General features: G+C 36.1%; 3 protein-coding genes across 6 annotated transcripts in view; 2 read left to right on the top strand and 1 right to left on the bottom strand.

The window, feature by feature from the left end:
- Nucleotides 1–16,664, bottom strand: part of LOC143345237 (uncharacterized) — a 102,115-nt gene extending 85,451 nt beyond the window's left edge. For both annotated transcript variants that reach the window (XM_076772155.1, XM_076772152.1), the window contains exon 1: nucleotides 16,185–16,664. The gene's annotated coding sequence lies outside the window, so the exon portion shown is untranslated. The remainder of the gene's footprint in view (nucleotides 1–16,184) is intronic.
- Nucleotides 1,008–5,103, top strand: Xport-a (exit protein of rhodopsin and TRP A). Of its 3 annotated transcripts, XM_076772647.1 has the most exons (5): nucleotides 1,008–1,153; nucleotides 2,578–2,759; nucleotides 2,827–3,022; nucleotides 4,377–4,532; nucleotides 4,792–5,103. In XM_076772647.1, exon 5 carries the CDS (start codon nucleotides 4,812–4,814, stop codon nucleotides 5,097–5,099), a length of 288 nt encoding a protein of 95 aa, XP_076628762.1. In that variant the 5' UTR covers nucleotides 1,008–1,153; nucleotides 2,578–2,759; nucleotides 2,827–3,022; nucleotides 4,377–4,532; nucleotides 4,792–4,811; the 3' UTR covers nucleotides 5,100–5,103. The 3 variants fall into 3 exon arrangements, with proteins under 3 accessions (XP_076628762.1, XP_076628763.1, XP_076628761.1); XM_076772648.1 differs by having other exon boundaries at nucleotides 2,578–3,022; XM_076772646.1 differs by lacking the exons at nucleotides 2,578–2,759; nucleotides 2,827–3,022.
- Nucleotides 5,585–7,000, top strand: LOC143345484 (uncharacterized). Its single transcript, XM_076772645.1, has one exon. The coding sequence runs from the start codon at nucleotides 5,585–5,587 to the stop codon at nucleotides 6,446–6,448; it is 864 nt and encodes a 287-aa protein (XP_076628760.1). The 3' UTR covers nucleotides 6,449–7,000.
- Nucleotides 16,665–25,951: the final 9,287 nt, after the last annotated feature.

The raw sequence follows: 25,951 nt of genomic DNA, 5'->3' as shown, positions 1-25,951 counted from the left end.
AGAGACCCTCGACCATTCCTATGAGGTACATTAGTTACGATCGACCCAGATAGTTCTCGACAAAACGACCAATAAACTGTATTCCTTGACCGTAAGAAACGCTTTTCGTCGGTTGACCAAGTGTCGTACCCTATTCTTTGTGAACAAAATCGCGTACCTATGTAAAAGAAAAAGAAACACAAATGGTACGACACTTTTTGGAGAAGCATACAATGAAACGTTTGTATTAAAATCTTTATTTTGAATAGGTTTGTTCGTTGTTTTCCCTGAGTAATAGAGAGCCTAATACTGTTTCGGTTTCTTGGTAAGGTACGAGGCAACGTGGATCTACGAGCTTCGTAAAAATGCAGTCTTTAGAAAGGTTCACGAAAAATTCATTCAGAATTCTACAGCTTCATCGTCGAAACGAACCAGGGGTGTAATTATATTAGAATTCAATTTCTGCACCGAGGAAGAGAACTCTCCTGAGGTGGCTTAATGGAGACTGCCCGTTTAAGTTGTCTTTTTTCCTCGTCGGCCAGTTACGTAAGACGAACTACGTCCATTATAATATTACTATAATTTTATTCGAATTTGTAATTCAAAACTACTCTTCAAAAGTATCACAATTTCACAACGAAAATGTAAAATAGTTAAAATATTCCTTATTTCATTATTTCACGAAATGTTTACAAATTTGATAAAAAATTCTAGCAAATACTTTTATTATAATTTCCAGACTAGGCGACGCAGTGTTCTATTTTTCAGTGAGATTTCTTGAACACCAAGTCGTTATATTTGTTAGAAAAACTAGGAACGACAGGTTGATACTAGTTTAAAATTGTTGTCATTTTGTTGTTATAAGGCACAGAGCTAACTCGTCACAGTTACTTCTATGAGACACTGTATGTATGAGCTTCTGAGAACCCTTAACGAAACGAAGACAGTCTCGTAATGAGCTTACCAATTCGAGAAGCCCTATCAGCGACATCCACCGGCTACGTAGAAGGGAAAAACCTGGCAAACAGTCGGAGACGATCGTTTCGTGCGCCACGATACACGTGAACTCGTAAAACGGAAAAGCCCGGTGGGAAGTCTACGTCGATGGAAACTTGGTACCGAATCGTAATTCGCTAAACTTGTACCGTGATCGACAGAGCTTTAATTCATCGCGGTGAGTTCTCTAGCGACGGAAGCTCCGCGTTCAAGTAATTCAGTTTCGATAAAGTTCACAAAGTCCCGTCGAACGTCTACTTATGTAGGAAAAAGTGACAATGAAAAATCCATCGTGAACGATGGGATTATCGTCGGTGCTATTCCCTGATAAAGTCCGTTCGAACGAAACTTCGATCGTAAGAAACGTTCGAACAAGACAATCTATTCGGAGGGAAGGAAGATTGCTCTGTATATAAATTCTTTAAAAATAATTCAGACATTGTAGTGATAAGAAAGGGTGAAATTATGCAGAAAGTAACCTTAGAGATTCTTTTCTCTTGCCCTAATTCTTTCATTCTTTGCAAATGCCAGGGAATATTGAATAATTTATAGAAAAATTTACTTAATTTAAACGGACTACTCGTGATGTGAAAATTATCAATTATACAATGATTGCAAATACTGATACCGATATGCTTTCCATCTTCTTTATTACTGTGAACGTCTTAAAAGTTCTGTCGGTTGGTAAGTGGAACAATAGGTTTTCAGCGAAGACGCACAACAATCAGTTTGCGAGTTGAGTTTCTCTATTCACTGCATTGTTTCGTATTCGACAGTTAAGACGTTACTACATGTTCGTGGTGCAATAAGTTTCTTTTTGTAATAGTAAAATCACCAAGATAGTAAATTTAACGAATCAAAATGCATTGTACTGTATTATGTTAGAAATAATAGTATTACGTATTAGAATTTAATCGTTAGTGCTTCATTTTATTTTAAATAAATACTTTAAATGTGATCTGAATGAATGGCACTGTTAATCTAATTTGGACAAACGTACGAGTTGCTAGAGATTTGATTAGCATGGAAACCATTGAACAGGGATATCTCTCTCTTTTTGTTGCACTCTGTTTTATCCCTAATCTCGTTTCCATATTGATTTATCTGGTTCAGTCGTTAAACTAACATTTGACATTGGGAGCTATTTAAACTTTCATTATCCTGCATGATTGGATGCAAAAGCGTCGAAATTGAATAATTTGGGAGCGTGTGTTTGAAAAACGGAAAGACAGAGACGAATCGAATTTACGCTAATTCGGTCTTCGAAAAATGAAACTGCAATGTATCGTATATATAAAATTTTAAGAAAAATCATATTATAATAAATATGATTTTGTATGAAAGAGGAAAGAAAACCATATTGGATAATTGATCGAGATTACATTGAAGGCAATCTAAAATTATATTTAATTCGATCAAGAAAAGGACAAATCTTAAAACAGGAAGAAAATTTATTAACAAACGTCTTGCTATCCTGCTTCCACGAAAACGAGCGTATATTTATTCATGAGGCAATTACAATATGCTGATCTCATTGCAACGCAATTTCAGAGATTGAGCTCGCACTGGCTCACGACGTCTAAAACTTTCGCACTGTTACAGTTGAGAAACACAAAAGAAAGAACAATTTTTCAAGCGGTGCAATAACGAAGTGAAACCGTCGAAAAATTAACCTTGATACTTAAATGCATCGTGTAAAGGTACGAAAATTAATTTCAAATATCACGGTAAAGTGCTTCTATGATTAAGACGCATGAAACAAAAAGGACGAAGAACAGAGATCGGTCAGTACTGTACCTATGAAAGGCTTCTATAATTATCTCTTAGTTAACAGCTAACTATTTTTGCCAGTGGCGGTCCAAGTTTTGTCGTACATTATGCGAGTTTCAACAGAAATAATGGAAGAGCGAACTTCGGTAATTAGAGGCTCGATATGGAGGTCCAAGTTTTAGGGAAGAAACAAAACCGGGACAAAGGATTTAATGTTCCATTATATTCGAGTCAATGATGTCCTGATATCTCGAATCACGTCTTCTATACTATAACTGTGAATATTTAGTTTTATTTATTTTGTAATTTTCAATGAAGTTGTCGTACTTTATTTTTGACCAAGTTCTCGTAAATTGCTATCGAATAGAAGAATGTTATTCGACTCGTAAATGAAATTAATTAACTTTTCGATATTGATTTCTGAATATCCTTCAACAAGGACGTTTCTATTAACGGAGGATCGTGTTCTATAACGTCCTTATTACACGGTATTTAAAGAGGAATAATGGGAAAGCACACTTGGGTAACTGGATGATGGTCGGCTGAGCGATCTCAAATTTGGAGAAGTGCAAATGTGCATGGAAACTGTCGTCCGTGGCTCGACTGACTTTCACCGATAACGCTTCGCTTTTCGTCTCGCCACAATTTCCTCCCTGTTCGTTCCCAAATATGAGATACGCTCACACGTGTCTCGATCTGAATGTATAATACCTATAACACGCGCAGAATAGTACGAACTAAGATACTTTCCTGTCACATTAAACTCACGACGATTTCCAATGGATCTCAAATAATTTTACTAATAACGAAAGCCTAAGTATAACGAGTACAGAAGATTTAATTGTTTTTTATGTATACCTCCATAAAAGTATTATCAATGAGACAGCGAGAATTTTCCGATGAAAACGAGTACAAACACGACCATGTTTAGACTCCTTTTAATTATACGAAATTGGAAATTTTTCAAAATTGATTCGTATAAAGAAATAAAAAATAGTTCGAATGTGGTCGTGTTTGTACTCGTTTTGAGCCGAAAAACCTCACTGATCCATTAGTAAGATTTTTATGAAAATATAATAAAAAATATGGAAATTTTTATTTTGCGTCGTTTATATCGAATCTGATGAACTTTAATGGGAAAATTTAAGTTCAGTAGATAGAAAAAATGCAGTGAACGGGTCGAGCATTAAAATATGAAAGATTACAACGAGAAAATGAATTTTTCTAACGTCACGAGCGAGAAGCAAATTATCCGTCGCGAAAAATCTTTGTCAAAAAGAACGATCGTGACTGTAGATATGGATATTTCCCACTTTCTGCCACTTGCCCTAAAACCTCGCGTTTAAAAGCCGCATTTTACACGCAGCATTGTGCGCACGCAAGTGAATCATGTGTGTATGTCGGATCACGGTCATCGTACTCGAGCGTTCGTATCTTCTCTACGTCCAGGAATGTCTGAAATATGCTTCTGTAATACTCTTGCATGCGAATTAATGCACACGGATCACTTGACATCTCGTACATGAAACTAGAATCGCGAGGAATACTAAGATCCAGTTTATTTCAATGTCCCATTTATAGCTCGATACTAAAAACCGATGCCTGAGTGAAACATTTCTCTTTTGTTTCAGGTAATAAAAGGTAACTTAATTAACACAGGGAAAGTTCCTTCCGTATAAGTCAGAAACATTGATAGATTAAACTATTTAACCCAGCGTTACAGTAAAAAGTGTGGACCTCTCGAGGAGTAACGAACTGTACTAAGAAACATGTTAACCTCAATACTGGTAAGTAACATACTAATAGGATAACGAAGAAACCATAAAAGATGTCTGAAGTAGATTTCCTATATTGCAGAGCAGTTATCTAAATATAGAGAAATATTAACTTGTTAATAAAACGAGTTTGAAAATTTACGATCGCTAAACTTTTTTGTTCCCCGTTATGAGTCCTGTTATTTAATTAAATTTAGCCTTATTTAGTCAATAGTGAAAGAATACTGTTTTCGATCTTACAAACGATAATTGAAGCCGACAAAATTTTCAGGTGAAATCCACGCAGAAGCAATGAAGAAACGGAGCAATCATGACAATAGGGTAGGGAAAAGTCGACAGAACGAAACCAAGCCTACGGAGGACAAAAAGAATGGGAAAAAGGAAGATAAAGAGGAGACAGTACTGAACGATGACACCCACAATCAAGGTTTCAGCGAGTGGCTGCGATCCAGCGATGGTATCGAAATGATGCGACTCTTCGTCATCGCCAATTCGATTTTGGTGTTCGTGACCATGGGATGGCCAAAAATGCAAGAAGTTATTTCTGCTTTGAGAGACTATTTCTCCGGTGAAGAATAAACACGTCAGTGTCTATCAAACTATCGAAACAAACTATTCTCCCTATAAGAATCGAAGATTTTACACTAAACAAGCAAATAAAAATGTTGCTTACGTTGGAAACGATTCCTTAAATTGCAATATTTTCGGAGTGATTCGACGCTTGTAATGTGCTGTTCGCTGTAAATCATGCCTAGCTTCCTGGAGGTATAAATATCAGACATATCGTGACTCAACTTCAAAGAGAGTAACGATATAGAAATATTTGTATTACCTCGCCTGCAGCTAGGAATCGGAGCGTACGTTGAAATTGGTACGATATCGATTCTGGGAAACACGAAGTAAACATATTTACAAACTCTTCTACGATCCGTAATCTCTAGCATTCCAACAAATTTTATATCTGTACCGTTAACTTTATACTATCCAAGCACGTATTAAAAGAAGAACTAGAGTCAGAGAAGGACTATTTCGATCGATTTGATGAAATTGCACGAAAAACGATCATGTTAGGGCTGATTTTCCGCGGAGTATTCCTCATCGGAATCCTCACCTGGTACAGCACCAGCGTGTGGAAATTGATCGACAGCTACTTCAGGGATCAGTTCCGGAATTACTTGGAGGAGGAGTATCGGAAGAATCCGCGAATGAAATCCGACGTGCAGGGTGTCTCGGTCGATAAGATCGATCCCGTCCCCGTGGAAAGTCCCCAGACGACGGTGGAGCCGCCACGGGACGTCCCCGAAGTCTTCCAGCCGGAGGTGTGCACGGTCGAAGCTGCAGAAAACGATTCCGCGATCGTCGAACCGAATCGCGAGAAGGACGTGACAGGTGGCACTAGTGAAAACAAGGCTGTGGGGGGATCCACCGATAAAAATGCATTCCTGGGAACTACCGCGGAATCGGAGCTGGAAAGTAGGAAGTCGACCGACGATGAGCAAGAATCTCGACGACCCATTAATCACGACGACCGTGACCTCGAAGCAGCAGTGAAGAAGAAAGAGGATCGTCGATCAGTCTCCGCGGTGTCTAAGAACACCAGGAAGAGAGCTAAACGCGACAAGAAGCCGACCGTTTCTAGGGACATTTCGCGCGACAATCGGTCGCCGAGAACGAGAAACGTGAAGACCATCACGCTCACCGAGACGGATTTCATGTCGGCGACGATCAACGACGCATCGAACGACGATTTCTGGGAGTTCGAGGAGGACGCTGTCGAGAAGGAACCGCTGGAAGGCATTTTGGTTTCCGAGTTACCGTTCAAACCGAGGGCGGACATAGGACATTTGGAGAGGGTCACTGCGGACGAGTATTGTCCTTTGACTTTGGAAGACGAGGCCACCTGCGGAGACACTGCTAAGTGGCCTTGAAAACCCCATAGAAACATGGTCCCCAAAGACGAAAAATTGACCTCACAATAATTACACATGCAATGAAATTTTTACTTCTAATTATTGCACTCTGAAAATCTCTGGAGACCGATCAATGGGGTAAATTAGATAGAATGGCTCGCGAAAGTATTCGATACACAATGTAGAAATTCGTATTTTCTACTCGTGTTGTTTTTTTGACAAATTTTCTTTAGACTTGATGATTTGACTTCTTTTGTCTGATATAAAATATTAATGAACTAAGTAATTATAGAATATCTTTTACGCCATAGTCATTTGTCAGTTGGTACATGCGTAATTATGATGATGCAAGTTTAATTTTCTATCAAAAACTATGTAAAATTTATTTAAAGAACTTCCTTGTATTCATGTTTTAGATATAAATGTTCTTCATCAGTGATTTTCCTCCCCAACATATTACAAGATCATCTATTATTATAATATTATCTATAAAAACTTCTTACATGTGCAATATTATATATCTTTACCAAATAAAGGCAATTTTAAGGCTTAATTTTAACAATCCTTTATTTCTAATAATATTCACATAATATTGAACAATTTATAAATTTATGTAAATATTTCCATGCTTCGAATAGAAATCATTGCATGAAAATCAAACTACTTCAAAATAAATGATAACGATTATAAAGAAGTTATCAAAAAGTAATAGCATGTTTTATGAAAAATATTGAAAGTGGTTTTACAAGGACCACTACAGATTATCATCATTATTTTAATATTATTACCGTGATTATCGAGGAGGACATTTTTTACGTTATTAAATCACTCCCGAGAGAAACTTGCAAAATATGGTTCGTAGTTTCACCTGCACGTGTGGTACATTATTTCGAAAGAAGTTTCCAAGCAATCGCAACGGACGGATGAAATCACGTTTAATATAACGAAAGTTGCTTTAAGATGATTAATCAAATGCTAATCACTGCAAAGAAGACGATGAGAAACGATCAAGGTTAACGATAATTACTTAGTTTGCTCAGAGTTTTTGACACCGAAGTTTCTTCAAGGATACGAAGGTTCAAGACCATAGACAGGGAATAATCAGTTTAATTTGAACCGATTATATGAAAGTGAGGAAGCGTGCTAAGCGAAGAACCAAACTAAATGTGTCAGAGATCAATTACTTGTGCACTGAGTATAACGAAAGAGAAATACGTGTAAAAAGCAAACAAATAAATGAATATAATGGGAACCTATAAACTGTACACCTAATCGCTTAAAAATTATAGACATACAATTTTATTTTCATAGATTAACCTGAAAAATAGCTGAGCAATATCTAATATCTGAAAGTTTTCCTCTTGAGAGTCGGTATTGGAAATGAGAAGTCTATCACAGGTGCAAACGGAAGAACATGCTGAAAGTTGCCTAGTCACTTGTAATTAGTTTTTCCATTTGCTCGTAAGGTTAGAAAACTCTTGATAGCGACTCTTGGGAATAAAACTTTTCAATGGATGATGATCATTTTTGGTATATACTAGACAAAGACGTAACATTTTGGCATAACAAGTACGCGTACGTCCTAAAAAATCGAGAAGCAATATTTATTTAATCGATATGCGATGATGGGGAAGTGATAAATATTTTCTTTATACGACGATTCATTTTCAAAGTAATTTATCAAAGAATCGTTTAGAAAATGTATGAAAAAGATTTTATAGAAGTTACATATCTTCATAATAAAAAGAAGCTATGCTAATTAGCTTAATTCGAATTTAAATTTTCTTTTGACGAGTAACGAATAAAAAGTCACACGTGCAAAAATTCAATATACTTTTGTTGTACGTTTTTTGATAAAAAAGGAATTAAAGGAATCTCTGTTTTTTCACGTATCACCGGTACAGTTATTAATTTGAATAAACGATCTTTTCATTGCTTTTACTTTTATCCTATTTTCCTCTGTATATTCACTTTCTAAAATATTTATCACTGGTAGGTAAACATTCTGTATCCGTTGCTGCTCGTGACTAGAACAATATAGCTCGATTAAGGTCACGGTTTGGAAGAGAGTTGTCCTCTGACCCTGAAAATGAGGCCTCATATCGTGGAAACCACCAAGTCGCCGTGAAAGTATAGAGAAACTGCAATTTATGATTTCTGCGAGCAAGTTTATGATTATCAAGGAAATTAAATCTCAGTGAGAGGACGCGCGACGTAAAAGTTTTCGCTTGTATCTTGTCCATACAGCTTGCTGCAGTTCTTTCGTTTGATAACTTATCGTGCTTCCGTGCATTAAGATATTGTTGACCAGTTAATTTCACTGTTACCCACGACTCTGTTATTATTTGACCTATACGATAACACTACACTGCCCATTAACGAGATGTTTATGCATCAAAATTATAACGCTGCTCTGTAAAGCACTGTGTATTACTGTGCGAATGCCAATAAATTAAAGATGAATTCATAAATCCACAAATATAATTCAGATTAAAATCATAATAAAAAACGATTCTAAAAATATAACGAGACTGATGAATTTAATGAAATAGTTTTCGTCATTAAGCAAAAAGAAATAGCTGTAATTCAAAATACTATCAGGATGATTGAATATTTTAGAAAATTTTTGTCAAACATCGTCAGTTGCTCCAAATAAACATCGATACGATTAATCGACTGCATCCGAACGTCGTTCAAATTTATCAATCGTATTTTAGTAATAACCTATCGACGATGATAATAAATTTCAGTACACGAAAATGCATGTTACGAGTTCGATAAAACATCGAATGCTCTTACGCTGATTGTAAGTTTGATTTACATAGCAATTAAGACTTAATTACCTGTACATTACATGCTTGCATCCCTAACATACATTTTCCTTAAAACAACGACGTAACATAAAATTCGCATCGTTGAGCACAACGTTCTATTTTCGAGCAAAACCGTTTCGCAGTCGACGTTGAAAATAATGATTTACAAACGGGCAATCGAGCCAACGGTTAATGCAAATTAGATCACGGATAGCGCAGCTAGACGCGAACGCGAATAAATATTAAGGAAATTCGCTCATTACTATTCAACGGAGAAAAGGCTCGTTGGGAAGGTCGTCTGACGTTCTTATTTTTTAAAGAGCTCGTCTTTAGGTATCAATTAAAATAAACTACTAACATAATTACCCGGTTAACCGCGAAACTGCGCGTCTTAATTGTCAGCCGGAGGATAAAAATTACAACAAACCCACAATTTTCTTGTAGCCTGCCGATTAAACGTTTGTTTGCTTTCAATTACGGCGTTAGAAAAATAATTAAATTTGTACGCCGAAGCGTAGGAATGTTTCTCACCATTACGTTCGCGATAAGTGTGAAAGTACACTCGCTATCGCCCCTTATGATGTACAGAATTAATTGACAGTGGCGTAAAATTATCTACGTGGAAAACGTATAATTCGCTGTCGATCATGGAAATCCAACGCGTTTGGAAAAAGAATTAGAAGAAAGTCAACACATTCGATTTATAAGAAACTGTTCCTTACTTTTTTCGTTTGAAAACAATTATTCTTACTATGAGGAATAAAATTAAACGACAGCGATGCATTAGTTTCGTTCAACTGCTAACTCTGGCGAGCGATAACTCGATCGCCGATTTCCTGTTTTACCGTAAAAAATTTGTTTTTCACCGAGGTGTACGTCAACAGTGACTGTTACAAGTCCCAAGATAGTCTGTCGGGCTATTAGTCAAAGTAATTTACATTCGAATGCACACAATGACAGTCGGGGCCAAAAGAGGTAACGTTCGTGAACGCGCGAAGAATATTAACATAATTCTGTTAACAGTGGCGCGGTAATGCAACGAGCAACAATATTTCTTTTCAAAACGTTGTCGGACAAATTGAAATTAAAATGTCAACGATTCGTTGTCGTAACGTGTTACTTTCTGTATAGTAATTAAAAATTAATATCACGTTATTTTTTTTATAATTTTCAAAATAGGCACGAATTCGATAATCCGAATTTTCCCTATAACTACCCTTCCGAACAAGGTAGAGGGTTGAAACTTGGCACAAAATGTTTTTCTCTGATGCTCTATCGATGGATCCATCGTATATCAAAGGTTCAAGGGCACATTTGACCCTCTTATTCGACTTTACCCTTTGTAAAAGAGACGTTTCAATCAAAATCAATATTTTCTTCGAACCAGTATTACTCGAATATAATAAATGTTGCTTCTTTTTTACGACAGTGGCTAAAATAAAATATATGCAACGTAAAGATAAATTGAAAATTATGCGTAACCCGAGCGATGTTTGGTTGTTTTAAAAATAAAAAAAATTAGACCGTATTTCTCGCCGATTATGCAATACGGCAATCGATGCGTAGCCATGTGTGCATCATTTTACGTATCCATGTCCATGGTCAACGTGTTACATATACGACAGGTGCAGGAAATGCGTGCCCGCGGCCTCAAACTATGCCTTATCGGAATGCGAGTTGAGACATAAGAAATACAACCTGGACGAGGTATAAATAATAAATTCATTATGGTTTCGCGCACCAAACACGGACGTGGTCGATTATTGGCGCTAGATGCATCTGAATACGCTTCGAACGTCATCTGTTTTTAGTACCAATTTATGAATAAACAACGATTAAAGTGATTGACGCCCATTTATTATTATTTATAAATATGTAACGCACGAAATTCTAACCTGGTAATTATGTAATTGTTCCGGACTGCTCTCGAGTCGTTCGTACAACGAAAACTGTGTTCTCAGAGTAGAAGAGAATCGTCCTGAACATAGTTGTCTCGTCGAGTTTGTTATGTAGCGCACGCTACTGGAAAATAAAGATAAAAAAACCTGACACGATCGGACAAAACCGTTTCCTAGATAACCGAGAAAATACACCGACAATGGCCTCGTTACGACCAGCAACGATTTCTCGCGACCGCTTCCCGCGTGCTTCGATTTCGATCAATCTTTTCCTGCTTCGCATCTTACGAAATAGGTGCAAATATATTGGTTCGTCAATGTGCAGACATGCAATTAAAGTTTCACATTAATTCATCAAACTTCTAACGGAGCTTCTGCGTCATTAGCGTGTGCAAAATTATATTTCTATTATATAAACTAAAATTCAGCAAATAATTCAGACTATTCCATCGTACTGAGACCTTTTCCGAGCAATGGCGCACTTTTTTGGCAGGAGATGATTCAACAATCGTGACTACGTCAAACGCGAATGTGCAGAGTTTCTTGCATTCATAGAACCAGCATGATGTTGCAGAGAAATGCAATTTCTTCCAGAACGATTGCAGAAGACTAGAAATATCGTCATGCTTGCTAGAAATTACGTTTTGTTATAGTTGTAACAGATTAAGGCACGATATTTTCTGAGCATTTATACGTAAAAATATAATAAATCTCAAATGCTAGGTATTTTTATAATTTTTTGCATGACACCAAAGTGAAACGCTACAGCTCGAAAACAACTGGACATATTTCGATAAAACACCCGTAAAAAGCTATCAAACTTAAAGAGTAGGCTACCTTATATTGAGTTTCCCTTGCAATAAAGTGTCAAAGAAAAACTAACGTGGTAATTATTTTGCTCGATAACTGAAGAGTTAAGCCACGATGTGATATGACTTCAGGAAAGAAATAAATTTTTTTTAGAAAAACCTAGTATGAAACATGACACGAATTCCTATGAATTAAAAGAGCGACATTCCCTCTAATTGAATTTCTCTTCCTCCGCTGAGATTTTAATGCTACTTTGAAGCAATCGCCTACATAAATGTGTACTTGAAGACATCGCAGAGTGCAACTTTCTTTCGACGCTAACAACATGCAACTTATAGAAGCTACTTTCTCAATTTGACAGTTTCAGAATCGAAATGAAGAAAGTGTGTACACGATACCCCCCATCGGTTTCAAGCTCGACGGAGCACGGAAAGCTAGTCGCCGCGTTCGTGATAATTATGGGAAACATGCAAATGGTCCATGAAACGGGCAACGTTAATTAGTTGAGTCGCCGCTGGAGAAAATCTTTTTCACTTTCTTCCCGTCGTTCTTTTGTCCGGGCTCTTTTTTTCTCGCATTCGACTGTAACCTGTCCGCGCCAATCATTCATCCCTGGAACTTTTATTTGATCGATGGAAACGCTTTGTGGATTAACGACCGTGAAACATGACTGATTTATTACAGCTATTGATGAGAATAGTCTTGAATCAAAATGAAATTAATTTGTTCAAATAAAAGCTGTACCGTTTTTAAATAACTAGAAACGTTCCATTTTTAGTTTAGATTAATTATAATAAATTTATATATTGAATAGAATCTAAAATAATAAGTCTGAACAGTTTAATCAAATGTGCTTATACAGAGTGTTCGGCCAGCCCTGGGAAAAATTGTAATAGGAGAATCTAGAGGAGAAAATAGGACGAAAATCAAGAATACCAATTTCTTGATGGAGGCTCCGTTCAAAAGTTATTAATGTTTAAAGTTCCGCCCGTACTGAATTTTTTTCTCGAAAATGCGCAGGATTTCGGGGGTATGTATATTCACCAAAAATGATTGTAATTGACCCCCGCAACCGCAAATAATTTTTCCAGAACGATTTGAAACTTTTCAATTTTGCCGAAAAATTTAGGCACCTACCCCCAGTCGATTTTCCTTAAAAATTACTTTCTCATTTTTAGTAATTTTGTTTGACGCCCTACAGAAAAGTTGTCTAATACTTTTCTGTAGGTACCCATGAGCTCTACGTCAGAAAAAAGTTTCATTGAAATATATTCACAATTGTAGGAGTTATGGCTGTTTGAAAATTGGACCACTTTTATGGGGTTTTTCTCATTTTGCGGGGTCAAGGACCAACTTTTCGAATATTTTTGCGATTTGTACATATCCTCCACTAAAATACGCGTAGTTCGCTTTTTTAAACATTAAAATCGTCCAATCCGTTCAGAAGTTATGACGTTTTAAAAATTCGCATGAAAATTCGGGCAGACATTTCTGGCCAGAAATTATATTTTTGGTAAGGAATTTTTTTCTCGAAACTGAGTAGGATTTCGGGGGTATGTCTGTTGACCAAAAATTATTGTATTTGACCCCAGAACCTAGAAATAATTTTTTTAGAACGATTTGAAATTTTTTTTTTTCGCCGAGAAATTTAGACCCTGTCGATTTTTCTTAAAAATTCGTTTTTTATTTTTAGTAATTTTGTTTGACACCCTACAGAAAAGTTGTCTAATACTTTTTTGTAGATACCCATGAGCTCTACTTCAGAAAAAAGTTTCATTGAAATATATTCACAATTGTAGGAGTTATGGCTGTTTGAAAATTGGACCATTTTTATGGGGTCTTTCTCATTTTGCGGGGTCAAGGACCAACTTTTCGAATATTTTTACGATTTGTACATATTCTCCATCAAAATACGCGTAGTTTGCTTTTTTAAACATTAAAATCGTCTAATCCGTTCAGAAGTTATGACGTTTTAAAGATTCGCATGAAAATTCGGGCAGACATTCCTGGCCAGAAATTAGATTTTCGGTAAGGATTTTTTTTCTCGAAAACACGTAGGATTTCGGGGGTATGTATAATAACCAAAAATGATTGTAATCGACCCCTGCAATCGAAAATAATTTTTTTAGAATGATTAGAAATTTTTTTTTTCGCCGAAAAATTTCAGCACCTACCCGAATTTTTTTCTTAAAACTGGGTAGGATTTCAGGGATATGTCTATTTACCAAAAATGATTGTAATCGACCCCTGCAATCGAAAATAATTTTTTCAGCATGATTTGAAATTTTTTAATTTAATTTTTTAATAACTTTTTAACAAAGCCTCAGTCAAGAAATTGATTTTATTTTAGCCTCTAGAATCTCCCATTAAAATTTTTCCCAGGGGTGGCTGAACACCCTGCATAGATTATGTACACTCTATAAATCAATATGTATCGTATCGCTATTATCACCGATTGGAGTACTAGTCATCCAATGCTGCGTCAGTATAGTGATCAGTTAAACAATCAGCAAATTAAAGTAAGTATGCTGCTAGAATATCCGGACTGCATCGAATTACAGCTTACATCAACGAAACATGAGAATATTGAATTTCCTAAGAACACGGAATTTTTAAATATATTTTAACAAAACGAGTTTCATAGTAATATTAGATTATGGATTATCGATCTAAACCAACCAATATAAAAATGCAAAAATAGAACTCTCATTAAGATGTGATTTTATTTCAAAATAACACCTTCTATTTTTATTTTTTAAGCTACATGAGTTTAAACACATCGAATTGAATGCGACATAAAATTATGAAGCCCTTCGCTCTTATATTCACCATAAACCGTGAATTTTAGTATTACAAATATACTAATTTTTCGGTAATTTTATTTTCTGTTCCATAAATTTCGATTTATTATTCTAACTTGTCAAAAGAAATTATTCCTTGGTTATTTATACACCCATATATCAATTAATATACCGGAATTTACCGAAATTGTTACTACTGGATTTTTGGTGGGTCGTATTATGAAATAGAAGGTTAAACGAATTCGGAATAAAATTAACCGATGCATGAAGGTTCAAAGGATGATGCTTGCAACACATCACCATTGAAGGATTTATATGTCCTTGCGTTGCGCCATCATTTACGTAAGTCTGATTTCGAACTTAATTGACCGATCGAGGACAATGTTTTACGATCTTTCCGGATCGTCGTGACAAAATGTAACAGAACCAGTCGATTCGCGCACGGTAAACACAGTCACCGTTAATCATACGTTGAATAAATTAATCGAGAGGGAATTAAAATTTGTATTCCTATCGAAACGGATTTTTAATCGAATATGCATTTCGAGACGCGAAACATTCCCGCCTTAGGTATGTATTCCATTACAAAATCTGTTCACGTTACGCAAAACACATAAACGTGCAACGCGGATCGAATTGCACACCGAAAATCGAGCACGTATGAGTGCAACGGTACCTCTTAAAATTTACCAATCACGTTCAAAAGCATATGTGTCTAAACATTTATCATTCACACCCTCGACGATTCCTGGCCAATGATCGAAAAATCTCGAATGTGTTATTAAGAAACAAATCTTTGAAAATTTTGTCCACTATAACTAGACAATACTATCAAAGAAACAAATAAAAGCATACGACAGATTCAAACATAAAAATAGGTAGAATATAAAGAAACAATAATAAACAGCGTACGATTTTTAATCAACGTAAACATCGAAAACGACCAACGCGGTAATATTTTAAAGCATGACGAAAGAATATTAAACACGTTCGAAATAAACGTTTCGCGAAGTAACCATATTTGATTCGACTCGTTTTCGACTCGTTCCAAGGCTTGCACGCGAACGTGAAGTTTCGTGATAATTGAACGAAACAAACTTGCAAGAGAGAGCACAGAAAACGTGGCCCATCGCTCCTTTTGCAGAGGGGTCTACGGTAGGAATACAGCCAGGACCCCCGGGTTCGCATTCCTGAAAAGAGAGCAACGAGAGCAAGAGAGACAGGCGCGGACGCGCATCGTTTAGAAATAAAAAGGACCCCTTTGGGCCTGGGACTGGAGAGGACCCGGATGCTTCGTCCTCCGAAGGACGGTATTGTTCGAGGCCGAAAGCACGACGCACTCGAGACCACCGCAAGGGGAATGCTGGCAACTGATAGGAACTAACCTAACCTCAAATTCGAGCGGCCGTCACAGAAAAACGGAGCCACATACCTTGACGATCGTTCCTCCCGCGTTATTTACGGCGTGTAACAGTGTCCTCTTCATTCATCGAACGCAACGTTTCACAGAAATCACCGGACCACGCGTGTGTCAAAACACTCCACTACACTCGCGTCGCCACGGTGCATACTGTGCACTGTTTCAAAAGCTCGCGGTTAAAACACGCAAGAATTCGCTGTACTTTCGATCGGACCGTTCCATCGGGCGATTTTTCACACGCGAAATCGCTGGTACGTTCGCTCACGTGGCTCGTGGATACGTTCGAGACGCGACCGACGACAATTTAGAACTGACTCCGAAACGAGAGATAAATGTGACAGAGACGCTAACCGATGTGTTGCCGTTTGACCTGTCTCTGAACTGACCAATCGCCTTGCAGGTGGTATGCTACGATGTTTCTCGCGGCTGGGGGGAGTGGGGAACAGGAGGGAAAAAACCACCTGACGCGCAACCTTTTGGGGCCCGGCTAAAGATTCCATGGGACCCCTTCGGGGTCCTTTACAGGCTATTGGGACTCACGCGCGATATATCCAACGGTCGGTAAAGCATACGCTTATCCGTTGCAGATACTTCAGGCACCGACAAACTATAGAATAGACTTAAACGAGTAGACCTTCCACCACAGACGAGGTATACGAGTAGACCTTTCACCCAATGTATTTTTCGGCCCATTTTTCTGGGGCTCTAAGGCCCCATTACCATTTCAGTGTCACTCGCAACATTACCAACAGATTTAGAAATGAACACAAGAGGAAGTAAGACAGAAAATGAAATTACAGAAATTTTAGTATTTTTTAACGGAATGAAAGCTGTACGGTCCAGAATTGAGCATAAATTGATTAATTTCATTGGAGTAACCAATCGATTAAGATTATTTAAAGACATCAAGATTATTAAAATACGTAAGGATGTACCTCATTGATATGTACACCGCAAATCCTCTATTTTTTATTTTAAATTGTAATATATCATTTACCTAAAAAATAACTCGGTAAAAACGTATTTGAGACTCGAAATCAAAGAAGATATGTGAAGCTATAAGAAGATCGCAGCCATCAGCTCATATTATTTACTATATAATTAATTATTATATTAATTATATAGTAAATAATAATCCCCAGGTCTCACCGCGTGGAGGTTGCTGCGAATGGAGACCCACCCTAGCCTCGCCCCAACCACCCTTCCTTTGGCGAGGAATTCGAATACCTATCTAAGAGAGAAGCTATCGAATAGTTAGAAATGAGGTACAAAGGTCGAGTTCTTAAAAGAACTGCCCAATGAAGAGATGAAAAACCTAACAAAATGTCAATACATGTGAGAAGATACACATGTTTTCTAGAAACGAAATTGAAATGTGCAACTGCACGTACGAACTCTGACTGATGAATAGATCAAAACCCTAACAAAATGTTGATACATGTGAGATAATTCAACACATGTTTTTTAGAAACGAAATTGGAATGTGCAACCGCACGTACGAAACCTGATTATTAAAGTACCAATACGTACTTTATTATTAATTGTTCCTGAAGATCCAACCAGAAATGTGCAACTGCACGTATGGACCTTATATGTTAGAATACTAGTATATACCTTAATATTAATCATTCCCACTTAAATTTACGCTCACGTTTTAGTTGCATTTAATAAAACGCAGGAGAACGCTCCTTTACCTTATAATCTATATACATTTGTACTTATGTTCTAACGCAATCTGTGGAAACGAAGAAATACGAGGTAATATTTTCTTCTTGGTGTCTTCATCAATCCCACGATGTTTTTCTAAAATATACACTCATATACAATAAATAGAACCGATATAAAACGAAGAAATATGACAAGATATTTTCTTCTGGGTGTCTTCGTCAATCTCACGATGTTTTCCTAAAACGAAAATTCATATCCAATAAATATAACTCATATAAAACAAAGAAATATGAAAAGATACTTTCTTATTGGTGTCTTTGTTAATCCCACGATGTTTTCCTGAAATATAAACTCAAATAATAAATAGAATTGTATGAAATATATCACTAAAAACGATCAAGATGGAATCCGTGTACCATTTCCAATTCCATTCTTCAATGATTATATATTCTGTAACAAGAATTTGTTCAAAGGATTAATAGCTGAAATGAAAGTGTATTAATGGACACAGAAAAAAATAATTATATACGAATGAATGAAAAATATGAAATTAATATTTGAACTAAAGCTTTCACGAGTAAAAATTGATATTAAAAAGTTTAAAAACATAAATGTCACGTGAAATCGAATGAAAAGTTAAACTCGTCTCAGTGTTAAGATAAATACGAAATAGATTGAAAACTGTATTCATTTGTTACCGTAGATTTTATTTTTCGTTTCTTTTATGAAATAAAAAACTTTTCCAGACGTATACATTGCAATAATTATATTTTACTGTATTAAAAACTAAATTACGTTCGTACAGAAAAAGCAATAACGAACGAAAATGTCGATTCTACGCGGAAATTAACTCTCAATATGAAATATCGAATTGCAATTTGCATACCCCTTTGATGCAAGCATTCTATTTTCCATTAATTAAAACAATGACCGCGAACAAACTTTGATTTCTGCAAAGAATACAGAATATTTATAAAAAAATTCGCTATTTATAAATAACAATTGGGTTGCAAAGGTTATCATATCCCGTAAAAATTACCAACTCTAATAATGAATAATTAGTGATATAGATATATAAATTGAAATTATAAATTCAATCTATAATAAAATTAATCATAATATAATGTGATAAAAATGTATACATAAAAGTTATAAATCTGTACACGTTATGGAGAATGAAACAATTGGTTTATTTATAACAGTACTTTCAAGCAGTATTTCTGTTGGGAAATATACTTCAGATAGTTGAAATAAACGTCCACTCGTCTTAAATTCAAACAACCCGTGAGTGGACCATTCTTTCTTTCGCAACGCTAATTTATAAAATAAAAAACTGTACGCGAGTGGTGCTTGTTATTCGTAAAATGAACCACATAGGGTTCCTTTATCAATTAAATCGCGTGCACCCATGTTCAATCATGCGCAACACTAATTTTAATAATCATGTTGAGCCATTCGAGGCTTTGCAGAATCTCAGCTTCCTTCTTGATGATCCTGATGCAGTGGCCAGCGTTTTGGGCAGCTTTTGGGCATTGAATCGTAACTCTAATTAATAAAAAAACGCGTCATGTCAAGATCGCAACGCTAATTTATAATATAAAAATTCCAAACGCGATTTATAACAATAAAAGTAACCGCGAATGGTGATTATTCGCAACACTACCCTGAAAAGTAAACGCGAAAAATAATAATTCGCAACGCTAAGAGCAAACCGATTAGTTAATTCGCAATGCTATTCTTAAATAACAATAAAAGCAATCGCGTATGGAATTCGCAACGCTACCCTGAAAAGGAAACGCGAAAAATAGGAATTCGCAACTCTACACGCAAACGCGATTATTGTATATTCGCAACACTATCTTTAATGGAAATATATTTATATTTCGCAACGCTAATGCAAATCGCGTTGCCCAAAAATGCTGGATCGGGTGCTGGCGTCTTCGGTTGTAGCTATAACATACATGCACGAAATAAACTAACTACTTCAAGCTACTTCAAACTACAATAGAGTGGCACATATGGGGATGAAGTTAGACGTTTTAAATATCGCAACACTACGGGACAACAACGCGATAAATCAACAATCGCAACGCTAATTTATAATAGAAAAATTCCAAACGCGACTTGTAACAACAAAAGCAACCGTGAATGGTAATTATTCGCAACACTACCCTGAAAAGCAAACGCGAAAAATAGTAATTCGCAACTCTAATTCGCAATCGCGTTTACTAATAATTCGCAACGCTACTTTTAAAGCAAACTCCCGGTTCCTAGGTTTGCATAAAATCAATCGCGAATCGTGTTTATAAGCAACACTAACACATCAACGCGATAAATATTTGTTCGAAACTCTACGAGCAAACACGAATATTATATATTATTCGCAACTCTAACTTTAATTAGGGGAATCATAGTACATGTAAATTTACATGTACTGGCCACAAAATAAACTAACTACTACTAGTACTACAATTAGGGTCGAATTTTGGCATTTAAAGTATCGCAACGCTAAATAAAAAATCGCACGATTAATCAAGATCGCAACTTATAACATGAAAATTACAAACGCGGTTGACATCCATTATATATATAAAAAAGTAAAAAAGCAACGCGAATCGTGATTGTTCGCAACACTACCCTGAAAAGTAAACGCGAAAAATAGTAATTCACAACTCTACAAGCAATCGCGTTTATCAATAATTCGCAACGCTATTTTTAAAGCAAACATTTAGTACTTAAGTTTGCAAAAAACCAATCGCGTATCGTGTCAAGTCGCAACACTACCCTGAAAAGGAAACGCGAAAAACAGTGATTCGCAACTCTATAAACAAACGCGATTATTGCATATTCGCAACTCTATGTATAGCATAACCGCGAGTTGCCCTGATGGCTGGCATGTATGGTGCAATCATGTACGAAGTACATGCATACGTGAGCCAGCCAGAAAAATAAACTAACTACAACTACAGACGAGTTAAGTGACAAAGTAGTAACAGGAATGACTTTCCATCCTCATCCAAAGATGAAGATGAAAAGCCATTTGTTGTAGCCCACTCTTGAAACAATTTGTTAGGGCCTCTTCAGCTCATATAGAGCCTTTTCTTTCTTCGGCGGTCCTGCCGAAGCCTGAAACTTACTTAAGACTTGGCTCGAGATTTTGTGCAATACGTAGTCTTCCAACAATGTACGAATTGTTGGAAGAGCATACGTGGTGAATCTCGAGGGAGACGAACGTTTCGAAAGGGACCTAATCACGACCGCGAGCGCGAGAGAGCGACTTTAAGAGTCGCGCGATTCGAGGAGTCGAAAATAAAGCCGAAACAAACAGCATACACCGTTTGAATCAGCATGATTTCTACCCTCGAAATCGTAACTACAGGAACAGAACTGCCACGCGAAAACGCGCCTACCCGAATGACTAATGTGGCAGCCCTGACCTGACCCTACCTACTTAAATTTAGCACACATACCAGAAGGGAAGTTACCTACCTACCTAACCCTATATTTAAAAAATTGCAAAACTCATTCTTGCAAACATACACTCCACGGTTCTCATTCTTAATGTTCGGGCGCAGCCTAAACTAGAGAGGACTCCCCGGGGTTCCTCCGACACCCGAACATTGCAAACATTCACACTCTAATGTACGTACCAATTTCTGAAATCAGCTGACAAAGGCTAATGACTATTGCGTTTTTATATTTTACACGTAAACATTTATATAGACGCGTTGATATAATATACTAGTTGATAAAATATATTTTATATATGCTCTCATGTATTTGTCTACAATTTCTTGTACCCATCTCAATTGTGTCGTCAATTTGTTGTTTCTCTACTATTTTAACGATTATTATTATCGATATTATTAATTTACTTACGTAAAATTCAAAAGCTACCATTATTAAGTATTCAGGAATTATTACAAAAATAACGAACGAAAGTTTTATATTCTTATTACATTTCATAAAAATGTAATGTTATGAAATACAATATCATTTGTAAATTATAATGAATTTTAAAACGACGCACTTCCACATCCTAACCACACACACACATGTGGAGAGTACGTCGTGCACAGTTCATTAACCAATGTCAGCCGCTAAATGTTATTAGAAATTCTTACAAACTAAATCATCGTGCCCATTGCATTCGCTCATGCAAGTAACACTTGGGCACGTGCATGAGTTTAGGCAACGAACACGGAAAAATTAATCTGAAAATCCTGACTAGAAAAACTGGTTAATAGCTAAACGGTATTTCATATTTAATTTTTAGTTAAAATGTGACTCAGTTTGTTATGTCTGATATATCAACAACAAAAGAAGCTAATATTGAAAAGTATTATTACTCAAGAAAACTGTTATTATTTAAATTTAATTATTTAAAATGAAAGACTTTATTAAGATTTTATGATAATTTACTTTGAGAATTGAAATTTATTATCGAAACAAATTTAATAAATAATTATTTAAAAAATTCAAAGTCGATTCTATTGTCAAAGTAAATTTTTAAAATATGTAACTAGTATAAAATGCATATTACTTTGACTCAAAAATCAACCTGCTGCGAAATGCCTTCTTGCACATTAAATACATCATACGATGTATTAATTAAGTAAACGATCAATGTTTAATAATTTATATTAATGTTCTACTCGATCGTGTGATAAATATAATATTTTCACATTATATTAATTTATTTCCTTCCCAATCATATGATTTATATAAAGTTGATAAAAATATTTTATGTATTTTATAAAAATTGTGTTATATTTATTTGTGTAATATTTATTTGTAACATTAAGAAACGCGAGTGCAAGAAGACCCTAAGACCTGCTCTAAAAAATATAACAGTTGGTGTTACTACTCACGAGTATTGAAAATACCCGCGATCACTTAACTCGTCAAAAATACTAAGTAATACAACTGGTCACCCGTGTTGTTTCGGATCTTTCATCCTACAACATGATTGGGGATCAGAGGAACACAAACATCATGCGACTCACCATCAGTGGTGACTGGAAATCATCAGTCCTCGTCCCTCCGTTCAAGATCAGGTTCAGAAACTGTAAGAAAAATGCAAGAAAACAATTAGAATCTATTGCTAAAATTAATTAAAAATTTCAAAGTATAAATTTATACTTACGTTGTTTGCTATGGTCCACCACCCGATATAGTCCTTTGGATACTTCTGCTGGTTCTCAGGATCAGGTTCAGTGGCTGTAAGAAAACTGTAAGAAAACAATTTAAATCTATTTTTAAAACTATAGAAATTTTTAATTAAAAATTTGAAAGTATAAATTTATACTTACATTGTTTGCTCGTGGAGCACCGCCCAATAATCCTCTTCAGTGATGCACTGACTCTAATTCCGGTAACGAGGAGTTTAAATTTCAAATTGAAAGAATAATTAATTTTATTAAGAAGTATTAAATTAGATTACCGCGACCGAAGATTGAAATCGGCGAACAAATGACTCTATTATCGCGATTCAGAAAACAAGGAGAGCCACGATGCTCTGGAAATAATTTAATACTGCGTAGGAAACACTGCTTCTATCCTCGCGTTTGCCTAACATTGAACGACAACGTACGTTGGGGTCACTTTGCCCCAAGAAACAAACTTGTTGCTACGCACAATCACTGAATCTACCGGCCGCATTGCGCGCGGCCAACAAATTTCCTGGAAAAAAAGACCTGAAAAGAAAGAGACAGGATGGAAGAAATACAACAAGCACACCAGTGCTTTGCCTACTAGTTTTCTTTTTTCTTCTTCTTATAAGAATTCGTCAACAGAAATACTGCTTTACTTAGTACTACTGTATATATAGTTTGCAACGTAAAAGTTCAATGCCACGAAGGCGAAATATTCTCAATCAATGAGAATTTCAACGATAAAATATTATTTACGAAAATAATTAAGTACAAGCAATTATTCAATTTATAAATATTATATCACTAAGTTTCATAGTTAGAGTTGTAAGCATGATTATGTATATTTTATCGAACGTTAGAATATCCCGTAATTTTTATAAATATTCCGAAATTTGCAACAATTAAAGTTCGTTGGTTATTTATGCTTGAACATTATTGCATATTTCAACTATGTAGTTTCTACGTTTTCTTAAACTTGCATCGAAAATGTATGCAAATTACAATTACAACAACTCATAAAGAAAGAAATATGAACAATCAATTAAATAAATAACACTTGAAAGTATTCAATCACGATCAGAATGCAGTTAAATATAAACTATTTCAATGTATCGTTAATATCCACCGACGCCATTTGTGTATACTTCGATATATATCGAAGTGGATAAAAAGTTTGTCAACGATTTTCATATTTTAACTTAACAATGGCCGATTAGAAAATTATAATCATGCTTGCAATGAATGATTTAATAAAGGAATAAAAATATATAAATATTAATATGTCCGTTAGTTTTTGTTACAATTGTCCTTCGTTGGTCACGATACGCCAAGCTGGTCTCAGCATGTCCTGTCACGCCAATTTTTACAGTAGGAATGGCGCCCCCTCGTTGTAACCGCCAACACTCGCGAATTGGGGAGGAGATCCGTTGTCAGAATAGCTTCTATTTCGAATAGAAACGAAATAAAAATGCATCAAAGTACATGAACAATAATTATAATTGAGGAATGATTAAATCCAAACTGTATTGCAAGATATCGAAATTAAATTCAGAGAGACATTTTAACAATTAACGCCGGTTGAATGTTAGAGAACACGCGCAAAACCCAATTCAGTTCTGGCAACAATTCCGACGCAATTTGTAGTAGAAACATATTAATATTACACGAAAGCATCGCTAGAGAGTAAACGCGTATAATAATAACGATGAAATATCAACAGGTTAGAAATACGTACCTTGTTGGTAGCGAAACACCGACAGATCTCGACACGTCTTATCTCGCCAACTTTTACAGCAAGACTGGCGCCCCCTCGCTGCACCCACCAACGCTCGCGAATTGGGGAGGAGATCCGTTGTCAGAATAGCTTCTATTTCGAATAGAAACGAAATAAAAATGCATCAAAGGACACGAACAATAATTATAATTGAGGAATAATTAAATCCAAACTGTATTGCAAGATATCGAAATTAAATTCAGAGAGACATTTTAACAATTAACGCCGGTCGAATGTTAGAGAAAACGCGCAAAACCCGATTCAATTTTTGCCACAATTCCGACTCAAGTTGTAGTAGAAACGTATTGATATTACACGAAAGCATCGCTAGAGAGTAAACGCGTGTAGTAATAATGATGAAATATCAACAGGTTGGAAATACGCACCTCGTTGGTAGCGAAACTCCGACAGGTCTGGACACGTCTTATCTCGCCAATTTTTACAATAGTAATGGCGCCCCCTCGCTGTGCCCAGCAACGCTCGCGGATTCGGTGCGGGGTGGGGGTGTCTCCGATGTTTCCCGAAGCTTCTACTTCGGAAATTCTTGACTTCGAATTCCAATCAAAGACTGCAACAGAAATAAAATGCAGATTAAAGTCAAATGTATTACAATAAGCGTATCTAATAATAATTAAACAATAATTGAACTTGAAATATGTAATATGTACAAGAAACGTAATTTCGTTTAGAGAGATACAAATGAACCGACGTCGGTCTAATATCAAAGAAAACATGCGAAATACGATTCAATTCTTCATAGTACCGATTCGATTCGAGGTAGAAATGTATTAATTCCAAACGAAAGCACCGTTAGAGAATAAACACGAGTAGTAAGAACGAGGAAATACGAATAGGTTAGAAAGACGCACCTCGCTGGTCGCGAAACGCCGACACGTCTTGCTATGTTGATTTACAGAGTACGAATAACGACCCTTCGCTGTGTCTAGTAACGTTCGCGGTAGGGGGGAGCTGCGATGTCTCGCGAAGCTTGTATTTCGGAAAGAAAGATTGAACCACGTTTTCGAGGCATCGTTAATTCGCGGAACTAAGGATGCCTCAGGTAAACACCGTGGATACAGAAAAAAAGTACAAAAATGCTAAGCATGCGTACTAGATCAACGTAAATATCCTGGCTTCGGAATATGATATATAAATTAAATATAACTCACATTTTTGTCGATTTA

The sequence above is a fragment of the Colletes latitarsis genome, chromosome 9 (assembly GCF_051014445.1).
Source record: "Colletes latitarsis isolate SP2378_abdomen chromosome 9, iyColLati1, whole genome shotgun sequence".
Lineage (NCBI taxonomy): Eukaryota > Metazoa > Arthropoda > Insecta > Hymenoptera > Colletidae > Colletes > Colletes latitarsis.
The sequence above is the reverse complement of the archived record's forward strand: the minus strand, read 5'-3'. Positions and strand labels throughout refer to the sequence as shown.

Coding starts and splice junctions, on each gene's coding strand:
- Xport-a (XM_076772646.1), top strand. CDS start 4,812: ATGAAGAAACGGAGCAATCATGACAATAGGGTAGGGAAAAGTCGACAG.
- LOC143345484 (XM_076772645.1), top strand. CDS start 5,585: ATGTTAGGGCTGATTTTCCGCGGAGTATTCCTCATCGGAATCCTCACC.